General features: G+C 51.9%; 10 protein-coding genes across 10 annotated transcripts; 7 read left to right on the top strand and 3 right to left on the bottom strand.

Annotated features, from left to right (window-relative positions):
* Positions 1–995: 995 nt before the first annotated feature.
* Positions 996–1,334, bottom strand: CLAFUR5_11594 (uncharacterized protein; the record flags this gene model as incomplete). Its single annotated transcript, XM_047910742.1, has 2 exons — positions 996–1,237; positions 1,292–1,334. 2 exons carry the CDS (start codon positions 1,332–1,334, stop codon positions 996–998), a joined length of 285 nt encoding a protein of 94 aa, XP_047765055.1.
* Positions 1,335–1,842: 508 nt separating this feature from the next.
* CLAFUR5_11593 (uncharacterized protein) lies at positions 1,843–2,492 on the bottom strand (the record flags this gene model as incomplete). The annotated part of the gene is made up of 2 exons (XM_047910741.1): positions 1,843–2,018; positions 2,357–2,492. 2 exons carry the CDS (start codon positions 2,490–2,492, stop codon positions 1,843–1,845), a joined length of 312 nt encoding a protein of 103 aa, XP_047765050.1.
* Positions 2,493–2,827: 335 nt separating this feature from the next.
* On the bottom strand, positions 2,828–3,280 carry CLAFUR5_11592 (uncharacterized protein; the record flags this gene model as incomplete). The annotated part of the gene is made up of 1 exon (XM_047910740.1): positions 2,828–3,280. One exon carries the CDS (start codon positions 3,278–3,280, stop codon positions 2,828–2,830), a length of 453 nt encoding a protein of 150 aa, XP_047765049.1.
* A 123-nt stretch (positions 3,281–3,403) lies between these two features.
* On the top strand, positions 3,404–4,153 carry CLAFUR5_11591 (uncharacterized protein; the record flags this gene model as incomplete). The annotated part of the gene is made up of 1 exon (XM_047910739.1): positions 3,404–4,153. The coding sequence occupies one exon, from the start codon at positions 3,404–3,406 to the stop codon at positions 4,151–4,153; it is 750 nt and encodes a 249-aa protein (XP_047765052.1).
* Positions 4,154–4,471: 318 nt separating this feature from the next.
* CLAFUR5_11590 (uncharacterized protein) lies at positions 4,472–5,461 on the top strand (the record flags this gene model as incomplete). Its single annotated transcript, XM_047910738.1, has 1 exon — positions 4,472–5,461. The coding sequence occupies one exon, from the start codon at positions 4,472–4,474 to the stop codon at positions 5,459–5,461; it is 990 nt and encodes a 329-aa protein (XP_047765051.1).
* Positions 5,462–6,292: 831 nt separating this feature from the next.
* Positions 6,293–7,238, top strand: CLAFUR5_11589 (uncharacterized protein; the record flags this gene model as incomplete). Its single annotated transcript, XM_047910737.1, has 3 exons — positions 6,293–6,683; positions 6,736–6,973; positions 7,022–7,238. The coding sequence occupies 3 exons, from the start codon at positions 6,293–6,295 to the stop codon at positions 7,236–7,238; spliced, it is 846 nt and encodes a 281-aa protein (XP_047765461.1).
* A 404-nt stretch (positions 7,239–7,642) lies between these two features.
* CLAFUR5_11588 (uncharacterized protein) lies at positions 7,643–8,343 on the top strand (the record flags this gene model as incomplete). Its single annotated transcript, XM_047910736.1, has 2 exons — positions 7,643–7,848; positions 7,902–8,343. The coding sequence occupies 2 exons, from the start codon at positions 7,643–7,645 to the stop codon at positions 8,341–8,343; spliced, it is 648 nt and encodes a 215-aa protein (XP_047765462.1).
* A 1,065-nt stretch (positions 8,344–9,408) lies between these two features.
* CLAFUR5_11587 (Purine-cytosine permease fcyB) lies at positions 9,409–10,634 on the top strand (the record flags this gene model as incomplete). Its single annotated transcript, XM_047910735.1, has 2 exons — positions 9,409–9,438; positions 9,486–10,634. 2 exons carry the CDS (start codon positions 9,409–9,411, stop codon positions 10,632–10,634), a joined length of 1,179 nt encoding a protein of 392 aa, XP_047765469.1.
* Positions 10,635–10,977: 343 nt separating this feature from the next.
* On the top strand, positions 10,978–11,496 carry CLAFUR5_11586 (uncharacterized protein; the record flags this gene model as incomplete). The annotated part of the gene is made up of 1 exon (XM_047910734.1): positions 10,978–11,496. The coding sequence occupies one exon, from the start codon at positions 10,978–10,980 to the stop codon at positions 11,494–11,496; it is 519 nt and encodes a 172-aa protein (XP_047765470.1).
* A 667-nt stretch (positions 11,497–12,163) lies between these two features.
* Positions 12,164–12,733, top strand: CLAFUR5_11585 (uncharacterized protein; the record flags this gene model as incomplete). The annotated part of the gene is made up of 1 exon (XM_047910733.1): positions 12,164–12,733. One exon carries the CDS (start codon positions 12,164–12,166, stop codon positions 12,731–12,733), a length of 570 nt encoding a protein of 189 aa, XP_047765467.1.
* Between the last annotated feature and the right edge of the window lie 338 nt (positions 12,734–13,071).

Here is a 13,071-nt window from a genome sequence, read left to right as displayed (position 1 = left end):
CAGAATAGGGGAGAGAGTAGATCCCTAAGGTATTCTAGCCTCTACCTTTACTAGGTCGGACGTATACCTCCGAAGGAGGTATATAGAAGATATATATACTATTAATACTAGTACTTAGAAATAGCTATTCTTTTTATAAGAGGGCGACTTTTGTAAGGAGGTAGTAATATCGCTCCGGGGCAAGCCCTACGCTTACTTTAATAAGAATAAAGGCCTACTAACGTATTATTTTATATACGTAAATAGTAGTATATAAGCCTCGGTAATCGTTAAGTAGTAACTTGGCTACTACTAGTAAGGTCTAGTTGCTATCGATAGAGTAAGAATTAGATAAGCTTATAGTCCTAAGTAGTAAGGACCGGTATAGCGTAGGCGCGAGTCGACGGTAAGGGTAGTAGATACGCTAATTACTACGCTAGATAGTAATAACTACCTTAGAATAGCCTATATAGTAAATATTAAGGCTTTATTATAATGTTAGCGACGGTAAGGTTAAAAAGAGATACTAGGTCTATAAAGATCAAGTTGCTAGCTAATTTGGTGAAGCAGGGTCCAAATCGTCCCGACCTTTATGTCCAAAAGAATAGCATAAGTATGCAGCGGATGCTACAGAGGCCAGTCATCCGGCCACAGTGGTTGTGCTCAACTCCATGGAAATCGAGCTTCAGATAGCAGCATCTCGTATCGGGGGGCTTACGGAGGCATCCATCATTGAGGCTCTTCGTTTTTACAATTGCACTTCTTGTACAACCCCCGGTAACGCATTTGTGATTGGGTCGCTGAGCATGTAGTGGGTATTCAACACGTTATGTAGCATTCCAATTCTTTGTCGGTCACCGAGTGTGTAAGTGGTACACCAGTACCATCTGCGATTCTTCATTGCGATGCCACAGCACATATCAGGCCCATGGATGTGACCAACGGGTGGCTTGTTCGACAGAGCCCTCCGAACCACAAGCACCGTACCCCATATCGATGATCAGCATGCGCCTAATTCACGTTTCGACTCTTTCCATCCGCTGATGATCGACCTCGATCTTCTCGTTGATGGAAGATTGTACAACGGTTCTGCCTCCCTTTGACGATGCCACACCGCCAGTGATGCCACCTTTGGCAAACAGCAGTGGGATGTCCTCCAGTTCGATGCCTTTCGTTTCCGAGGAAAAGAAATACACGACTGGAATAAACGCAGCGATGAGTACTGCATATACGATGAACGTTCGCCATTGGACATTGGCTACATGCATCAGTCAGCGGTTGCTCACATACTTGTATCAACGATAGTACGAACCAAACGCAATTGGCGTGATCTTGACAACGGCGAAGACAGCCATCCAGTTCCATCCTGACGCAATGGCCTACGTCCTCGTTCGTATGCGAGTCGTATTGATCTCGGACTGATAAAACCAGGGCACCGGTAGCCATCCGATGCCAATGATCAGTCGATAGATGAATATGAAGGAGTGGCTCCAAATGCTCCGTTGTCTGTACCTAGCGAGAGCAGGATAGAGACCATGACCAGGCATAGGCAGAGCCCGGAGCTGCAGGCCAAGAGGAGCGCGCGACGTCCAAAGCGATTTATGAGGGGAATTAGGATAGCGGACCCGACGAGGTAGGTGCTTTGGGCTGCTCCACCGACGATGAGTGAGGTATTACGATCTAGACGCATGTTCTGCTAGAAGATGACCGGTCCTAATCGACGTTGGTACTTGTTTCACTACCGGAGCACTAATACTGCTTGCCGTAATAGTTGATTATGTGCGATCCCTAGAAAGAAAGAGTGTTAACAAGAGTGTCGTACGAGCCAGGGCGATCAGCCATTGTCTTACACACCGTGAACTGCTAAAACAGTTGGACCGAGATTGTGATAATCAGTCTTCGCAGATCTTGGACCTCGCCCCAACTGAATAGTTCCTTGAATCGAAATGGTCCACCTTTGGCCTCCTCCTCAAGACCAAAACGGATGTCAAGTATCATCCTTTCGATCTCCACGTCGTCAGCATCCTTGTCCTCCAGGGCTGTAGCGACTTGGGCAGCTTCTTCATATCGGTCATGCTAGACAAGCCACCGAGGTGTTTCTAGCAAGCGGATCATCTAGAGGATTAGGAGTATAGCGAACACTGCTTGAAATGCGAAAGGAAACCGCTATTAGAAAGTGGTGTTAGAGAAACTTGTTCCATAATCCAGCCTGTCGTCTGTCAGCATCGACGCCCACTTATAGCTCTGGTTTCCACCTACTAATAGGCGATGACCACTCCAAAGATGATGACCGTTCCCTAGAGCGTCAACAACCCTCCACGATGGGAAGATAGTGCGCACTCCGAGAAATAGACTAGCCCGGTCGAGGAGTTCATACCGTTGCCAATGCCGGTTATAATACGGCTAGCGATCAGCTGAGGAATATTGATCGAGGATCCGAGGATAGCAGCTCCGAGGATCATAATGGTCCCTCCTGCGAAAAGCATGCTTCTTCGACCAAATTTGTCACCCATGAAGTAGCATTTTATCTTTACCCGATTACGCAACCACTGTCGTATAATGCTGTAATATTACCCTGCATTGCTGGACCTGGTCTATTGAAGTAGTGGCCGAAGGAGTTATCGACGCCGATGATACCAGCCATCACACCTACATATCATCAACGAGGTCACTTTTGTCTGTTCATGAGCGCATACACAGACCTTGGTCGTAACCGAGAAGCAGGAACGCTTGGCATGATGCGGCGGTCACGGCCCAGACGAGCGCTTTGCCTCTGAAGTTGTGCTTCTATAGACCCATATTGGCTAAGACTGGCGGTATCTCAGATCTCGCTGCCCATAGATGACAATTACAAGCTGTTGTCATGGCTGCCCTCGGGATAGTCCACGACCGAAGCTGGATCAAGAAGGGCCGAAACTGGGGTGTGGCAGCATCTTTCGCATTGAAGTGCGAGGTTGTTTACTGAACTGAACACTATTGTGCTAGAATCTGTCACAACAGGGCAAAGGGCGTAAGATCTCCTGATGCCATGCCGTCTCCTCCTTAGCTCGTGAGCGCGGGATGATTCTCTCACGGCCAGGACGCATCCATTGATGCAGCCGCGCACACTTTGACACATTCTTGACCTGCTGAGCTGACCTCGAGAGACGTTTAAAAAGGTCACGAACCTGCCGCCCACCTGCCGCGCCTTGGCTGTCGCATCACTCTTCCCCGCACCAACAAGTGAGAATGCACAAATCTCATCGACAAAACGCTGAGCATTGTGCAGCGAACATGATCGGAGAAGTCCATACACAACCATTTTTTCGAACTAAACCTGGTCGAGTGAGGCGCAGAATGCTACTACTTGCGATCGTCTCACAGCTTAAGTCTGTCGCATTGTAAAGTACGCCGGCGTTCCTCGTTCTTTACAGCTCTCTTGGTAATGGCGCCTGCGAACGCAATGAGGCTATGTACTGAAGCTTGCAAAACTGACGACGTGCTCCGGATGGAACAAGCCATATCTGTCGCCTCACAATCTGGCTCTCGCTTCACTGTGCAGGACGTCGTCCAGCGCGGTCTCAGACGGGCGGCGGCCAGGAGCGCAGTTCAGGTGCTTCGATATGTGATCGAACAGGGTGTCGACATCAAAAAGCTGGTAGCCAAAGACATCATGATCAACGATGAACCTCTCGAGCCATCGGTTGAAGTGCTTGAGATCCTGGTTGCTCATGGATGGGACGTCAACAGCCGAGGCGACAGCTGGCCATTGCTGTGGTACGTGGTGGAATATCCTGATCTTGTCAGATGGTGCTTGGATCATAGGGCTGAAGTAGACATTCCTGATGATCCGCCTCAAGCCAATGCAGACGGCACAGAGAGTAGAACAAAACTCCCGCGGCCCACAATTCTCAGCTTGGCCGCGTCTTCGAGCAGTATTGAGACATTTGAGCTGCTGCGAGCCCAAGGCGCCCCTCTGGATCAACGAACACTGCACCTCGCTGTCAAGACAGCCACGTCGCTTGCACCAAAGGGGGGATCAACTGGCCATGTCCGGCGTCTTGTGCCAAGTCTTGCGGGAACTTTTCCTTCCTGCAAGCCGTGCAGGACTGGCGAGGCCGAGAATCGGAAAGATGATGCATATATTACTGTCTCTCAACCTTTCAAGATGATTGACAACACAAGAGTAACATAAGCTCATCGTACAGCCCGCCATCAGTTGCACTAAGATCCAGGACTTCAGACCAGCCTGTCTCAGGTCGTCCTCGGGTTCGTGTTGCATGACTAGCAAGTGTCTTGGCAACCTGCTTCCAGCAACACTTCGTGTACTGCAACAATGTTTGTCGTCGGAAGTAGTTGGTGGGAGCTTTGTTTGGGAGTCCTGGCAATCGCTCTCAGACAATGGCTAGATGGAGTATTTGCGTTGGCTTGGCAAGCACTGTCTCTATATATGACCCTGTCTTTCAACCCGAGAGGAAGTGCGAGCATCGCACAGACAAGGACCACAGTGACAATGACCCGAAACGAAAAGCCTCTCCCGAACGTCCATGGTTTGCACGATGGACCTGTCCCACGTCCAAAGAGGAAGAATCCGAGTGACGAGAAGCCGAAGCCAAAACCACCACCACGAGTGATCGATGGCGTAATCCGCACGAGTGTGGACGAGACTACGGGTACATCCAGGGGTCGGACTCTCCAGGAGCATCATGATGCAAAACGCTCACTCAGCCATCCTCTCGCGCCCGACCGAAGGAAGCGCGAACCAAGTGAAACAACTCTCCACGGTCCCGAACCAGCAGCCATGGGAGAGACGAGCGAGACCAGGAATCAAGAGATCAGCCCTGTGGAGCCTGTGAAGAAACACAACCCAGCTGAGCTTGTGTCCACGCCCAAGGCTGACCCCAATCCCAAGCCCAAGTTGAGGGCAAGAAAGACTGCCACCCGCAACGATGACTCCTTTGTCGACGACGATGCAGAAGAGTCCAAAGGCGGCAAGAAAATAATACAAGCCACTGTTGAAGACGATGACGAAGAAGAAGGCGAGCCGATTGGCCCGATTCCAGCGAAACCAGTCAAGACGAGTTCAGTGAAAGCCATTCCCACCAGTGAATCTGCGAAGCCAGCAACGAATCGAACTACCAGAAGCCAGTCCGTCCACGGTAACAAAGATACTGGCTCAGAGGCTGCTAACAAGGCTACCCGCACCGGCAAAGCACCCGTCAGCCAACAGAAAGCTGCTGCACCAGCTGCAGGCTCAAGTAAGCGTGGGGCGTCTGTTGTTGTAAGAGCTCCAGCAGAAGATCAGGACGAGGATCAACGCGAGGAAGAGGAAAACGAAGAGCCGAAGCGAAAGAGAGCCAGGAAGTCCATTGATCCTCCAATGATCACTGTGGAGGGTGGAATCGATCTCCATGGTCGGTGGGCGATTCGTCGTTACGAGGTGGTCGCGTCTGAAGAGAGGCTTGAGCTTGTGAGGTCAAGAGATCGTCAAGAGAGTGCGTGAGCTACGCTTACCTTGAGAGTCAAATAGAAACTTGTGTAAAATGTGCTGTTGGCGGTTGTGAACCTCCAAAGGTAAGCGTAGCGGAGTGGAGCTCTCTACCAACCCTTCTAGACTGCAAAGTAGCGTGCAATCCACGCTACCACTACCCGACGTACAGTGCTTATTATACGACGACATAGGCGTTAGCGACGAGTATATGTTTGCGAGTTCGCCGTGAGGCACAGTGCGGTAGGTCACGTGACCCTAAAACTTGAAAGTTGACCGATCAGAGCGGGCGCCAAGGCTAGTTGAGGGCTGGTGATAGAGCTCCACTCCCTCCTCGCTGACGCCACCACCTACGCTCGAGTGTTCGCAAGCTCACACGTCGCTACGGTGGATGGCTAGCGCCCGTCGGTCGTTACGCTTAACCATACGTCGGTCTGTAAACTTCATGACACTCACGTGATTGGACTTTTTCGTTCCATGCTGTCAAGTGCGGGCATCCACGATAAGCCTGACCTTGGTGTCGTAAAGAAGATGTCGTACATTTGAGTGGTGAGGTCGTTTGCGTGGCAGGGATGGCGGTAATGGTATTGCCGTAGTCATGTCTCGGCAATATCGCATGCGAAGAAACAGATTTGCGGGCGCAAAAAGGCTTCGTCAGCTAGTCAGCCCGTTGAGGACAGGACTCCGAAAGATTCGTGTCGTGCCCATATCTTTCTGCATTCGATCATAACATGTCAAGGTGATGGAAGAGAGTGAAAGAAGGACGAAGAGGATACTATCACACGTGTACCCTCGTACCATTTACCCGGCCAGCTAATCCTTGACCACCACCCGGTTACTACCGCCATGGCTACCCGGGTTGCTCGTTCCATCCAAAACTCCTACACTTCATCAACGACCGATGGATATGTTGAAGGCCTCTGCAGATCGTGGGCGCTGCCATCACTGGTGCTGGCCAGTATACGAGCCCTCTTCAGTATCTACGCCTTCGTAGTGCTCTTCTACCAGATAGCATACCGTCTTGGCAATGGACAAGACGAGCAGGTCCAGCAGTCTTTCAGCTACTTCACGGTCCTCGGATACTGGGGCCTGGCATTCTACTTCGCCTTCGCGACGGCACATACCATCTCATACGCTTTGGGGAGCAGAGCGTGGCTTCAGTCGTGGCCGGCATGGATGAAGTGGCTGCATGGCGTCTTCTACGCCACTGTGACCGTCTTCCCCTTCATCGTGACAGGTAAGTGATCCTTTACCAAGCTGTTTATCAGGAACTGATTCTCCATCCCTAGCGGTTTACTGGGCCGTCTTGTCAGAGGAAGCCTTCGTCTCGCAGTTCAGCACATGGTCCAACATTTCTCAGCACGCCATGAACTCCGGCTTGGCCTTCCTCGAGGTCATATTGCCGCGATCAACTCCACATCCATGGATCAATCTCCCTGCTCTGATCTTACTCTTAGCATGCTATCTCGGTTTGGCATATCTTACTCACGATACGGAAGGCATATATGTCTACGACTTTCTCAATCCGTAAGTACTCGTAACCTTGACAGTCGAGCATCACTAATGCCAATGCAGAGCAAATGGTGCCGGATCAGTGACTGGATACTGCTTCGCAATCTTAGCTGCATGTATTGTAGTCTTCGTGGTTGTGCGCTACATACAAGTGCTTCGGAGCTGGATATGCAACAGGTCCAGTGGGCACCAGCCTAGTCGACGCCAGCCAGCATCGCTTACGAAAGATGGTGCGGATGTTGAGATGGGTCAAGTACAGACAAAGTCTGTAAACTTCTGAAAGCCTTCCACAAGCATAAGCGAGCGAAATGTCTGGAGCAGCAGTGCAACTCTGGCGATGAATCTCGACGGGAAAGCAAAATTACTCAAGCCTCGCTTCTTCGACATACTGCAAACGCCCGGCTGGCCATGGTGTTGAACGACCTACTCGATGCTCAGATACATGAGTTACACGTACAGAGTTGCCGAGAAGGTACGACAATAGTGTGTAGGCTTCGGCGGCTTGAGACAATCCGCGAGAGACACGGTTCATTCACTGAATCCATGGACTCTCAGTCCACATGCATCAACGTCTCAATGGACGAGCAAACTCCAGGTAGGATCTAAGACCGGGCCAATAGCCGGCCATTGAAGGTAGCAAATGGTCGCATTCGGCATCGGGAGCTTACTCCACAAGTTGAGTGAATGAACAGCCACGCACGTCTGCGCATCTATATAACCAATTTCTATCGACTACTCTACTCTTCGACTCTTCAGTTTCCGCAACACACCACTCGACCACCTCGCACTCCTACTTACCAACCTCTACAGCGAATCACTCGACCACATGGCGCCAGCCCTTCATCCACCTTCGCACTAAGCTTACTACAGACCACGATGGTAGGCATCGGGTGAGTCAACACCACCACAGCAACACACTCGAGCCAACACTGACCCAATATAGTCCCACCAAGAAGAGCCCCTCCGGCAACAAGAACGACGGCTTCGTCCAGCCTCTTTTCATCGCCAAAAGCCAGACCAACAACGCCTACGCACAACCCGACAAGATCTACGTGATCCAGCATCTCGTCGAAGAGTACAATGGACCAGGTCCAAACTCTGACCTCGAGGGCGCGAAGACCTACCCGATCGCCGTCGGCGCCTTCATCGACTGTGAGTCCGCTGAGATCTATGCCAAGCGCTTCTCCTTCGAGCGTTGTGGCAAGATCGGTATCGGACAAGCGCAGTGGTACGAGTGCGGCCCGAAGGACATTCTCAGCTATCTGAACGAGCGTGCTGGCAATGCATGGAAGCTCTGCCTGAAGGATGGCCCACACAAGGAGACTGTGTGGGTGCAGGAGGTGGCGTGGGACCAGAACAACCCGCCGTATGGCCGGATGAACTAGGGTAAGTTGACGCACTGCTAGTGGATTTGGAAATTGTCTGACGATACGCGCAGCGCCTGACGTAGCCCGGTCACGTTCGACATCAGAAGCATCACAAAAGCTATACGACCAGGACAGCATCTCCGCCGTCAAGGCAGTTCCGTTCTTTTGGAAAGTATAGCGCGCGCAAGGAATACAGTATGCTGGGGTTCTCATGCACTCGCGGACTAGATCATGCATCAGAGTGCGGTCACAGACCAGATTCCACCGACCTCAGTCGGTACAGCACAAAAGGATTGATCAATCCACTTAGCATCATGAAGCCAGAATCCCGAGTGAGACATGACCGGAGCGACGCCAACACGAGCACATATTCAGGGACAATCATCTACAAGGAGACGATGCCGAATGGACACGCTGAGACGAATGGACATGTGAAAGTCAATGGTCATGTCAATGGGAAGGTGAACGGGTATGGGAAGGAGCATTGATGAGGCAATTGCACGCATGGGGCGGGAGGATTCGGGATAAGCGTTTTGCAGGTAATGTCTGACTTTGATTCCTCCTGTTCTTCGCTGTAAAGAGCCACATGGATCATACAACTTGTACTAGTGAATTCTGCCGTGCTTGGCATTCATTCTGTACAGTCCTGTTCTGTCACACCAAGCAGTCGATCCGGCGACGGACAAAGAGCTCTCGGCCCGGTGATCCGAGAAAGCTTGCCATTGTGAAAAATCGGCCAACGACGATCCGCCTCTTCTTGCCACTGCCCGATGCCGCTAAGGAATATGAGTCTAGACTTCATCATGGCAATGGCATCTACCTCGTCTTGTATATTCTATCGTTGTCGCCGCAAGACATTCCATACCACGCAACTGCCCAGCTCGGAGGTGCGATGGTGACAGCTGCTGGGAAGACATTCGAACATGAACAACAAAGACAGGACCGAGACGTCGAGAGTCTGGCATCCAGCTGTCAGAGGCTATGGAACAAGACTGTGACACGTACTGGCATCGCAGAAGCTGGAGTGCAGCCAGTACCTGTCGAATAACGTACTGACCGGCGGGTGTTCAACATCTTTACATTATGGTTCACATTGAGCACGAATATGTTGCCGTGACTCACCCCTTCTCTAAGTATATGGCTCCACTGACTGTTCACAGAATCGTGACTGGCATGGTCGGCACCCTGAGTTACGGCCTCAGTCTTCGAGATGCCTCTCTCGTCATCCTCTTCCTCAGCCTGCTGTGCTGTGGCCCAACAGCGTACCTGGCCACCTTGCGTCCGAGGACTGGTATGCGACAGATGATTCAAGCTCGATTCAGCTTCGGCAAATACCTAGTCTCGATCCCGGTCCTGCTCAATCTGGCGACTTGACGGGCTTTTGTGTCATCGATAGCGTAGTCGGAGGCTTGACACTGTCCTCCGTCACGAAGGATGATCTGACGCCCACTGTCGGGATCGTAATCATCGGGGTTCTAGCACTTCCGGTCTCTTTCTGCGGCTTGCGAGTTCTGCACCACTACCAGCGCTATGCCTGGATCCCGGCTTTGATCGCCATAACTGTTGCGACCGGGTGTGGTGGGAAGCATTTGCACAAGCAAGTTGTGACAGAAGCTCCATCAGTAGCTACCATTTTGTCATTCGGTGCTCTTATCGCTGGCTTTCTGGTGCCATGGGCTGCCCTTGCGTCGAACTTCGCCATCTACATCCCGCCCGAGACTCGAAGCTCGAAGGTCTTCGCCTACACTTACTGCGGCCTGTTCCTGCCTACAGTCCCTCTGATGGTTCTCGGTGCAGCCATCGGTGGTGCTGTTCCAAATGTTCCATCATGGCAGGAAGGCTACAATAACAGATCCGTCGGCGGTGTCCTCGCCGCGATGCTCGAGCCAGCTGGGAGCTTCGGCAAGTTCTTGGTCGTCATCTTGTCGCTCACACTGCTGGGTAACATCTCGGCTACGATGTACAGCATCACGTTGAACTTCCAGCTGCTGATGCCGTGGCTTGTGAACATTCCTCGAGCTCTGTTTTCGATTGTCATTACTGCGATTGTGATCCCAGTATCAATTGTGGCGGCGACAAACTTCTTCACGAACCTCGAGAACTTTATTGGGCTCATTGGGTACTGGGCTGCGGCCTTTGTGGCAGTCGTGGTGGCGGAGCACACCATCTTTCGCAGATCTGACAGTGAAGCGTATACTCACAAGTCTGGTATACTGGTCCCATTGCGGTACATACAGGCGACATTGGCTTCGAGATGGCGTTCGCAGTCACTGCAGTTCTGTATGTTCCGTCCCGGAAGCTCGAAGTGAAGCTGTTCCAGAAGTGAGACTGCAAACGCTGGCTGGTGAGTCAAAAGCGCCACCAAACCAAAGGAGCTCGGACATTTGAAAGTATCTCAATACTGCCTTCCGATCGCAACCACCACTGCGAGGCGACAACAACATGGGAGTACAATCATCTCGGACCATGCCTGGAGGCTACAAGTGCGAAGACGACCATGCTACTGCAACAGTACCACCGAGCCGCCTACCTTCCGACACGACGCAGAACACCACCGCCGCGCACTGCGCCCTGAACATCACTGAACTCCTCGAGCAAGTCTTGCTTCATCTCCCAATGAGAGAGGTCTTACTCTCGAAATGAGTCAACAAGATGTTCTATGCCACCATCGAGTACTCGCCACAGATCAAAGAGATGCTCTGGTACACACCGCCAACACCTCCTCTGGACGACGACGATGGCTGTGAGAGCATGGAGCTCAATCCACTGCTCAAGGACCGTGATCCCGTAGGACGTTATCCATGGTGCTCGACATGTTCGTTGCCCTGGGCAAAATTTATCGAAGTTAAGATATCGACTTCAGCTCTGGCCCGCCTACGACAAGGTGCAAGCTTCTCAAACATGTGCTTGTGGAAGTCTTGCGCTCCCGAGGTTTCCTTGTGGGTGGAGATTAGAGATGAAGACGCCAGATACTACAAGCTTCGTCGACGGATTCCATATGGTGAGCTCGCACTCGATGGACCGCCGACTGTGATGGAGCTTGTGGACGTGGTGTTCAAACACGAGCAAACAACCAGATGGACCAGAGTGCATTGGATATCCGGCAGCGAGGGAATGACGCCTGGCGATGATGATCTGAGCATGATCATCTGGAAAGCACCTGAAGCCTGAGGACTGGAGAGACAACAGACTTGCTACGTGAGAATACGACGCAGGTCATCACGTTCGAGGCCCCAATGGTCAACCCGAATGACACCATAGAAATACAGCGAGGGATTCTCGAAAAGATATCTGGCGCATTTGCTATCGCACAACCGAGCAGCTGAGCAATGTCAACATCATTAGATCAGGCCGGGTGAGACGTCATCCGCTCCTACGGCTACCAAGCGTGTGGCACTTTCGCTGTCAATTGATGGTCAAACGTCATGGCCAGAAATCCCGGCATGCTGAACTGGAGATCTACGAAGTCAGTCCCATTGAGCATGAGCCTTGGGCTTGACATCACACGTTGAAGACATTTCTCTCGACCATTCAAACCGCTTTCAACTCGCAGGCAAGGCATTCGACACGGCAGATGTGAATGAAAGCTCGGGGACAATAACATTCTTCAATTGACCTTTCCAAATTCACTACCTGTTGTGGGCTGATCATCACTTCATATTTGAACTGTTGCCTCGCTTTCTTTTCTTCGTCTCCCGCATCTGTCCCCAAGGTCCTCCGTCCAGTCGTCGCTACCTGAACATTCACGACAGTCCAAACAGCAATCAGGCAGGCTCCTCTGCAGCAGCAACAAGGGACCCATTACATCTTAGACTCCCAAACCCCAATCCCAACAGCGATGGGCCTCCTAGAGCTCCCACCCGAGCTCCGCAACCAGATCTACCAGTTCGCACTCGTCGACCCCAACGATCAGGACTTCGGCAAATACCAAGACCACAAACCCCGCGAACCAGCACTACTCCTCACGAACCGTCAAATCCGTAACGGAGCTTTTCCAGTCTTCTGGGGCGGCAACACGTTCTGCTTCGTCAATTCGATCATGACGGATCTCTGGCTCAAACGCCTGCAGCCACACAAGCTCGCAGCGTTGCGATCGGTACTGGCCTCCCACCCAGATTACGCTCATATCTGGTCGATGCAGGTTTCTCGAGGGAAGGAGGATCTGCAGAAACTTGGACTGCGATGCAAAGGCTTGTGCGAAGATGTGGTGAAGTTGCCGATGAGGGTCAAGGTTGAGGAGGTAGAGCGGGGCGAAGAGGATCAGGATGAAGATGAGAAGATGCATGACGATGAGGAGGAGTCGACGGAGGCGCAGGAGCAGCACGAGGTCATTTGGATCGCACTTCCGGACATCGATAGCTACGAGGCGGCAGATGGCTTTGTGGTCCGCAAGGCCATCGAAGAGTAAGGGGCGATCGGAGGTGAGTTTTGTTTGATCTTCGCGACCGAGGGCCCCTGACAAAATAGGTGGCCGCCGTGCTTCAAGTAGCGACAGTGATTATAGCGTGTGCGAAAGGATCTAAGCACCGTCGGCCTAAGCAATTTCGTAGAGAGGCGCGTCGTGTAACGCTCCCGCTTCCATGTTTACGGCGCTTGCTACGCTGCGGTATATTGGTCGCCGCTTACAAGAGGCCAGTCTGTGATTGTGCAGCGGCCACCTTTTTTGTCGAGAGCCCTTGGACGCGACTTTCCTGAAGCGTAGCGCATAGACAGTGCTGTGACCTTACAATGTGACTTCTGACATCG

This window comes from Fulvia fulva, chromosome 8, assembly GCF_020509005.1.
Source record: "Fulvia fulva chromosome 8, complete sequence".
In the NCBI taxonomy this organism is placed as follows: Eukaryota; Fungi; Ascomycota; class Dothideomycetes; order Mycosphaerellales; family Mycosphaerellaceae; genus Fulvia; species Fulvia fulva.
Note: the sequence above shows the minus strand (reverse complement) of the source record. Positions and strands in the feature narration are given on the sequence as shown.